The 8,752-nt window shown below is 47.3% G+C and overlaps 1 protein-coding gene across 2 annotated transcripts in view; it reads right to left on the bottom strand.

Annotated features, from left to right (window-relative positions):
* Positions 1-389: 389 nt before the first annotated feature.
* Positions 390-8,752, bottom strand: part of OGFOD1 (2-oxoglutarate and iron dependent oxygenase domain containing 1) — a 9,465-nt gene continuing 1,102 nt past the window's right edge. Inside the window, exons 2-10 of one of the 2 annotated variants that reach the window (XM_035898730.1) lie at positions 8,194-8,310; positions 7,643-7,734; positions 5,264-5,392; positions 4,780-4,893; positions 3,937-4,016; positions 3,516-3,811; positions 2,073-2,195; positions 1,208-1,266; positions 391-906 (exon numbers count right to left, since the gene is read on the bottom strand). In XM_035898730.1, coding sequence (XP_035754623.1) covers positions 745-906; positions 1,208-1,266; positions 2,073-2,195; positions 3,516-3,811; positions 3,937-4,016; positions 4,780-4,893; positions 5,264-5,392; positions 7,643-7,734; positions 8,194-8,310 — 1,172 coding nt within the window. In that variant the 3' untranslated portion in view covers positions 391-744. Of the gene's footprint in view, positions 907-1,207; positions 1,267-2,072; positions 2,196-3,515; positions 3,812-3,936; positions 4,017-4,779; positions 4,894-5,263; positions 5,393-7,642; positions 7,735-8,193; positions 8,311-8,752 lie in introns of both variants that reach the window. The other variant, XM_035898731.1, reaches the window with a different exon arrangement.

Here is an 8,752-nt window from a genome sequence, read left to right as displayed (position 1 = left end):
ACCTCCACAAGCCTTCCACCACCATCCACGACCCGCCCAGGTGGAGGAGGTCTGGGGAGCAGGTCTCTCCTCTAATTGACTCATAAATCCTTCAGCAAAAGGGCTGCATCTGGGTCTGCCTGCACAGCATTTAGCATGACAAAGTCCTGCTCCTTGTTACAGTGCCAGGTCCTCCTTGGTGCCAGCAGCTTTACAGCCGCACTGTCTTCCTTCCTACCCCCATGGAGTCGTGGAGCTGGAAAAACCTCCATGGCAGCGCCTTTATTTCTGCCTCTACAAACAGCGAACACAGTTAAGCCCCAGAGAATGTCTTGGGTGTTTTGTAACAAAACTCGCCCAACCAGAGTTTGAAGCATTTAACTGACCTATTTCTTTTTTTTTAATAATAAAAATCAGTTGTCAGCTTGAGGCAAGGCACAGTTGTCATTTTTCACCCTGATAGGTTAGAGATAGACCCCACCGTGCTATTTCCATGAGAGAACAGCTGGAAAGCCGACAGTGCAGCATGATGGTGACCCCCTCCCTATAGCATTAAAAGTGGTTGACAGCACGTGTTACAGTGGGCTCGGAAGCCCAATTTCCGTTTGTGTCACCTGGGCCCCACCTGGTAGCAGCTTAGCTACAGTGCAATGAAGCAAAGTTTGTCTGGGCTTAGACAGGCCCCAGCTAAATGCCCGGGTAGAAATCTGGCCCCTGCCCCCCGCTGCCACTATCTCTGTGTGAACACGGTCACACTGTGCACTGTCACTCATAATAGACAAAGGAAAAATCCCAAAATCCTGTTCTGTTGGGATGCTTTCTCAGGCGTGCCAAGCTACGATGATTGATGTATTTCACAAACTTCATGGTCTCTTTGTCTCTGTAAACTAAGGCCAAGCAGTTGTCCTCTGGATTCACTGTCAGCAGCTAGAAGACAGGAAAATAAGGGAGGAAATCAGTTTTGCAAAACCGGCTTTGAGATCGTTGCTAGGAAGAAAAAAACCAAACGGCTTCACAAGCCCAGTCAGAGCAAAGGTCTGGCGCAGGTGGGATTCAGCACTGAATGTGAGCCTCCTGCAGCTCCCATGAGCTCTGTAATTCAGGCAGGGAGGCTCCAGTGCGATACTGAGTGCCCTCAGGATTATGCTAGCGTTATGACAAAGCGGAATTACGTCTCTCCACCCTAAACAACTGTATCTAATTGGCAGCCAGCAGCTGAGGTCCTTACCTCTTCATCTTCGCCTTTAGCGATGTAGGAAGTAAAGCCACCATATTCGGGATCCCAGTCTTAAAATAGAAAAGAAAGATTCTTAGAAAGCTCCACATTGTCCAGGCTACTGGAGGTGCCATTTTTCCACTCCCCACAGTTACTGGGTACAGGACGATCCCCAGTTTCCCTCCTGCTGGTCTGTTTTGTTTTATTTTTTTCCAAATTAGAAATAACTTGAAGCACCTGTACCAGATTTGCCTTTTACCACAGACAGGCTATTTAAGGTTGCTTGGCACTCTGCTCCTCACACACAGAGCGGTTTTGCTTTAGCAGATATGCAAAAGGCTTTCCCTGTAATTACTGGCATGTGCCAGGTGATTTCAGCCATGGATTCTGGGCTCAGCTGCTCCAAAATGCTTATGTTTAGGTTTTTCTTTCCACCACTAACTAGCAATCAACCTAAAATGCCTAGACATGCCTCAAGTAACTTTTGAAAACCCTGGGCTTTGTGAATTGGAGGCGCAGTGATAATTCTGATGAGAAAAGGGGCGAAATGGAACACTTCTAGGGGGGATGCTGGCCACCTGGCCCTCACTGTGCCCAGAGCCTGGGAGCCACAGGCTCTCCCTCTGCCCAGGCGCCACCTCCTGGCTCCAGCAGGAAAGGTCAAAGCTGATCCCAAGGCCACCATCCCAAATCTTTGTGTAAGGACGACTGAAACCAGGGCTTATGCAGAAGCGAGGACTAGGGAAAAGCCTACAGAGCCCTTCCATGTAAGGAAAAGCAGGGAAATTTTGGCTATTGTAGCACTGCTGAGAGTTGAGAAGGCCTTTTACACAAATCTTGTCAGGGGAGCCCCGATAACTTCCTTCTGTCCACTTACCCTCACAGCCACAGAAGAAGAGCAGGTCAAGAGCAAATTCTGTTGCTTGAGCATCATGGACGAGAGTATAGTGCCCGTGGGTCCAGTGCCTCAGCTCCCCTGCACACACAGGGGTACCTGAGCCTAGAAGGGGGAACAAACAAGCCAGGGAAAACAATGAAGCTGTACGACAGCTGATGCCCGCGAAGCTCAGGGCATGTAGGGGACAAGCCCCTGCACTGCTATCTCTGCCGTTCCCAGCAAAGCGTAAAGGGAAGAAAAAGTAAACGCGTGGATCTCAAGTTAAATTCATTTTTAGAGCTGGGTCTAAGTTATGTCCTCTGACTGGTGTGAGGAGGGAGGCCAAGATTCGCTCTTTGAAAGGGGCCAAGCTGTGCTGTGCTTTGACTTAACCAGTTCCCCCTTTTGTTTGTTTGTGGTTTTTTTTTTTTTTTTTGGTTGCTCCCAGGACTTACAGTAGCAGTCCAAACTTCAAGGGCCAGCAACCAATCTGTGAAGTACCAGAACTACCGGGTGCTTCGGTGAAAGGAGGATGCTGCTCTCAACTCACTTCTGCAGGTGCCATCCCAGGAGGTACATCAGAATTTGGGGAAGCCTTTCCCCCCCTCCCACCAATTGCTCTAGCTCCGTTTTCAGTCCATGCATGCCCAAACTATGCCCCCCTCATGTGTGAGTTTAAAATCGCACATTGGGAACATGGCAGAGAGAAGAGGCAAAATTACTACCTGCAGGAATTGGAAAAACAGAGCCTTTGTACCAGCTCAGTGTTCCAGTGGGACTTGCAGGAGGAGTTGGGGGTTTTTATTACCTTTTACTCCTGTGCCTGCTAACTTGCCTGACTCAGTGCAGGATGAGCATCTTCAAAAATTCTACCCTTAAACTTCAAAGTTTTAAATAAACAGCACCAATCCATGAATCCAAAATTAATCTATCTTTTACAGCAATGAGATCTCATTGCTGACAACTGAGTGGTTATTTAGGCTGGCAGCATTTTCTAAAAGGTTAAATCCTAGTTTCAGGTATTGGTTTTCTAACTCTAATTCTTTTTACTTCTCGTCTGTTCACTTTCTTCCTTTTGATTTGGTCTCATACAAAAATCTACTTTTATACGAAGCACGAGCATAACTATTGGCAAAAGATTACTGGGCAACTAATGAACACCCCGTGCCATGCCTTAACTCCTACAGAAGTCCCACTCTTAAGTCCGTTCCAAACGGTATCTTCAAGTTAGTCATTATTTTATTCCAAATTCTTTTGCAATGGTCACTTAATTTGGATACCCAGTCTGAGTTGCTCCAAGTCCTGCGTTTGTGCTGGTGCCTTCTGCTGGCTGCAGTAAAGGGGAAATGCTAATTCTGTGAAAATCATGGGGAATTCTGCTGCCAACATCCTTAACATCAGGATTCTGCTCAAGTCCTTTCACGCTGCTGCCACTCGACTTACCGTTCTGTGTCTCACCGTCTTGTGCTTCGGGGATGTTGTCGGGCTGGTCTGGCTGATGGGGATCGCTAGCAGTGTGTTGTTCAGTCTCTTCCTGCTCAGGTTTGGGACCACTGTTCCCAGCAGCGTCTGCTGCTCTTCCTTCCCCAGCATCTTCATCCTCATCAGAGGGAGCCAGGAAGTGCAGCTTTAGGCCAGTGAAGTTGGAAAGCAATAAAAACAAGGCCTCAGAGTGCAAGAACTGCAGGAACTTCTTCGGGATGTCAGGGAGGCTGTCTTCCTCTGCTGTCTCGTAGAGTCTGAAAGACAACAGAGGCGTCAGCAGTGGAGAAGCATGAGGACCGCATCCCTGGGGGCAGCGTCCACCAGCGCAGCCTCTTGGCAGTTCCTGCATCAGTAGGTGCAGGACACTGTCATTCCCCACCTTTTATTGGCAGGCCCCCGGCTACTCCACTGGATGCCTTTGTTCTCCAAAGCTTCGCACAGCAGTTGATATTTTTCTTTCTAGGAGAGAAAGACAGCACAGAAACTTTGAACGTTTAGCTCCTGGGTCCCCCTCGGTGTGCTAGAAGCAGCCATTGGCTCCTCTCAGGTAAGGCACTCCTCATATTTTTTTTTAACTTGTTTGGGGTGCCTAAAGACTGTGGAATTGAGGGGCATAGCCTGGGCGGACAACGTGACTTTTCAGTGCCAATTTGATACCAATAGGTATCAAATTGTACTTGATTGTCTGCTGGGTGAGAATGCAACCTCACTGAGATACAGATGCCCAGTAAACCAGAGGTAAATCAGCCATGAGAAACAAAGCCTTTCACATAGACAAAACCATTACAGGTCGCTTGTTTCACAGGCAGGTCGAGTTCCCTGAGTGCTGGGAGAGCCTGAGGGACAGGGAAGGACACTCTGGTCACCACAAGGCTAGGAAGCAGGAAGGAGAAAATTAACTATCCCAGCTGAAACTAGGACACGTGTGTTTCCATCCTTCCGCTTTGCTGCTTTGCAGGAAACCAGAATGCTGAAGCAAAGTTTGTGATTTGTGATGAGTCCCTGTGTAGCATTGTACAGCCAGGCAGAGGGGACCCACCCGCAGAATGACAGAATGGTTATGGTTGGAAAGGACCTCAGATGTCATCTGGTCCATTCTCCTTCAGGGGGCAAAACCAGAAGGTGTTTCAGTTGACAGCTGAAGGCCCTTCCCAGCTCATGGTACCTACCTGCCCCATGACCCCTTCTGGCAGACCACATGAGATTAAACCACGGGGCTCACCTTAAGAAAATCTTTCAGGAGAATTTCCGATCGCTCCTCAAATTCCTCCTGGATTTGAGCTTGGGAGTCCATGTCCAAATAAACAGGATTGACCCACTCGTACAAGATTTCATGCTGGAAGGAAAATGGATTCGAATGCTGAATTTGCAAAAGTAAAAAAGATTCCACAATTCCCCCTTACCCAGCTGGCCACCTCCAGCTGGATTCCTCCCCACAGCATTCCATTCCTTTTTTTTTTTTTTTTTTTTTTAAATAGCACCATGAGTATTTGCTGCATTCTCTGCACTGTTACAGGGATGCAAAAATTTACAGAGTCAAGATATACAAGAAAGAAACCAGCTATGAATTTATGGACAGGAAACAAAACAAGAGAATGGGAGAAGTTAAAGATTAAAGCATCCCCAAGCATCAGTGCATCCTGTAACAAGTACTCTAGGGACAAGAAAGAAACAGAAATGCGGATAAGCAGACGTAGGCTTGTTACATCGTAGGGGATGTGTGGGCTCCTGGGCAAGGGTGCTTCCGTGTGGTGTGCAGGTCTGACTATTGCCGGGCCATGAAACCAGCCGCTGACTGACAACCGGCACTTCTCCTCAGACAGAACTTCCGACACCTGGAATGACATCGAGCAGCACGTTACTGTTTAGATTACAAAGCATTTATGGATGAACTGTAACAGGCACCACAGAGACTCACCAGAGGAGATGGACCTGACTCCGGAGAGCCTACTGCATACAGAGAAGTCAGACAAGGGCTAGACCAGGGTGGATTACTCCTGGCTCACAGAGGGAGGGCTAAAGCAAACTTTGCCCATTATAGGTTTCCAGAATCCCACTCCAAGCTCCCAGCAGAATCCATTCCCTCTCTCTGAGAGCTTTGAGTCATTCCATTATTAAAAGCAATGGTATTTTAGTTTTCTACCATTTGTTCTGTTGAAGAACCAGTTGCCACAGGCTGCAAAAATTAGCTGTCATGGGTTAATCTGGAAACTCAGAAAATGCTGAGCATCTGTGGGCCTCAGCAGACTGTATCGGTCTACTTTTTTGTCTTTTTTGTTTTAGTTATACAAGTTAGTTATTGGCTGTAATAGAAGCCATTGTGAAGGGCATTTGCCTGATGCTTCTGGCTCTGGATTAAAGGTCTACCCATCTGTCAGACTAAGAGCAACCCCCTCTCTCCTGGCATTTAACCTGGTCCATGGAAACCCTTGAGTTTTGCACAGCAATGGCCACCGCTAAATCTTGACTTTATCAGATTGTGCACTGAGGTAAATTGGGCTAAATCGAACAATTTCACATACTAGGATGCTGTCCTGTAATGACAGCACGAAAAGAAAGCCATCCCCTTATGACTGGTTGCAAGCCACAGACTGGATTTTTGAATAGCACGTGAAGACTTTGCGCTGGGGTTTGTTTGCTTGTTTTTTTAGGACAGTGTGATGGAACAGGAGGAAGAAACACAGTCTGTTCCAGAAACATTTTGGCTCTTATTGTTACAGACCTGTAGTGGCCCTTTCCTTGCATGACTTAGAGGTGTTCTAGGTTATTTAGAATGGCTACTGAATCCTAAATCACTTGGGAAATGGAAACCAGAAAACTGCCTGCCGTTAGAAGCTCACGGACCCACTCCGCTCAGCAAACGCCCACAGCTTGCTTTGTTATCTCCTGAAGAAGCATACAGCATGAAGTCCAAAACCTGAAGCTCTGTTAGGAAGGACTGAGTAAGTGCTCTTTGCCCAACATCTGAGAGCCCTTTAAGGCTGGTGTGTGCTGTGAAGGCTTCATTGGTCCGAGCCTCGCACAGTCGTCTAACGGGAATTCACAGGCTCTACACTTTACTGACGGAAGCGTGAAATAAATGCATCAGCAAATAACTCTAGGCACAACCAGCGAGGTCCAGATCTGGGAGGCTTTGATTCACAGCACTCCCTGTTGAACTTAGTGCTTATTTTAAAAAATAAGTTTATTATTTAAGCTGTATTTATCACCTATGTTAACAGTATCGGAGACAGCGCCCAGGATTCTGGATAGGGCTAAGGCAGGGGATTAAGTTTAGGTCAGTAGGAGGCAGTCGCAAGGTTAAGTGGAACGTGGGTTTTTATGACAAGATTAAATCACTACCTGAAAACAATTAGGGCAGTGAGCAAATAATTAATTCATTGTAAGACATAAATAACAGAAAAGTAAAACCACTAGCAGTCTAAGTGAGGACACGCCTGACACACTTCACTATCTTCTCCCTCTCCAACGTTCTGCTCTTTGGCCCTGTTCGTTACAGTCTGGGGTATTCTCAAGTACACAGGAGTTTCAGATTTCAGCCAGGTGTTTGCATCATGCAGTTCCACAGATTGTTCATCCTGTTTCCAGCCATCTTCCTGGTAAGCGCCACAAAGTGCTACTTAACCACACCGGCATTTCTACCGTAGGGTACCGCACTACGCCCAAGTTACAGCATGGGTAAAGCCCTGTCTGCGCAGCGCCCTGTTGGTAAGGCGATGTGCTGAGGAGCTCTCGTGGAGCAAAGGCACGGCAATCCACATGAAAAACACGAGCTAGTTTAAAACAAGCAAACAAACAAAAATCTCTCAGCCAAATGCACAGCCAGGCTTGCCAGGAGAGCAACACAAAATAGAACCAGCCATTTTTCTTCACCCTGGATGGTGAAGCTAGGCTGACAGTTTGAGTTGGCTTTGTTGGTTCTTTTCCTCCTTGTCCTGCCTTCAACACATAGCACTTAGCACAAGGATCCGTTCTACCCATGCTTCTGCCTTTCCCTCCTCCCTCCCCATCAGGACTGCAATAACACACAGAATGAGTAACCACCGCAATGAGAATCAAAAAGTGAACAAAAGACAGCTCCTTGCCTGGTGGAAAGAGACTGGAGAGACTTCAAAGAAAACCAGCGTGTTCCATGAAGGCACTAACGACTTGACAATTTGCTGTGGCCGAAAGTGTTCTGAGGAGGAAGAAAACATACTCTGGTTAAGGTATGAACTGGAACTCACCAGAAACTGCCATTTCTCTCTGGCTTCGTGACATTGTGACTGGTGAGACACAGGATGGAGCTCAGAGCAAGGGCTCGGGGAGGAATCAGTGGACTCCTGTTGCTGGAAAGGGAAATTATCTCCATCGCTTTACAGTTCCAAACACAAGTACTGGCATCACTTCCATCCTTGAAAAAGAAAAAAAAAAAAGTTTCCTCTCTTTGTTACCTTCTCCTGTTCCTCTGCTGTCACCCATTAGCGTCATCTGCTACAGCCCATGTCTAAGATGCAAATATTACCTATACCTCAGCTTTTCTGGACAAAGGAGAAACTCTTTTATCTTCCTTGTACTATCTGAGGAGAGAGTTACTGCAAGGAGCGTGTAAGCTTCATCTTTTTCAGCCACCCAAGGCTGCACTCCAGGCCCTTACCATCTGCGCTATACAGGTCCAGCGTTCCCCCGTCGCTCTTCTCCCAGGGTGGCACGAGGTACAGGATGAAAGCAATTCTCCGACCTTCCAGCTCGTCATCGTGGCACAGCAAGACATCTGCAATTACACACGTTTTGCTGCAGCAGTGCCTTTCCAGCATGCGCGTGACTCATTCCAGTGGCTGCTTCCCAGCTTTTTCCCCGCTAAGATACAACGAGAAAAAACACATCCTCTCCAAGAACTGCATTTTTTACTCCTCAGCCTTGCCAGCCCAAGATCTGCAAGATTAACTTCTGTGGGACTGCACTATGATCGGCAGATTAGCCCACTCAGAAGTTATGGGCAGCTATAACTCGTCATCCAGCCCTCTGCAGCTCTCACTGGGCATGTTGGACAAAGCTTAGAATCATAGAATTGCTTTGGTTGGAAAAGGCCTTTAAGATCATCGAGTCCAACCTTTAACCTAACACTGCCATCCCACCACTAAACCATGTCCCTAAGCACCTCATCTGTCCTTCTTTTAAATACCTCCAGGGATAAGGACTCTACCACCTCCCTG

This window comes from Egretta garzetta, unplaced genomic scaffold (genome assembly GCF_000687185.1).
Source record: "Egretta garzetta isolate BGI_Z169 unplaced genomic scaffold, ASM68718v1 scaffold27, whole genome shotgun sequence".
NCBI classification, from domain to species: Eukaryota; Metazoa; Chordata; class Aves; order Pelecaniformes; family Ardeidae; genus Egretta; species Egretta garzetta.
This window is presented reverse-complemented; position numbering and strand designations above follow the sequence as displayed.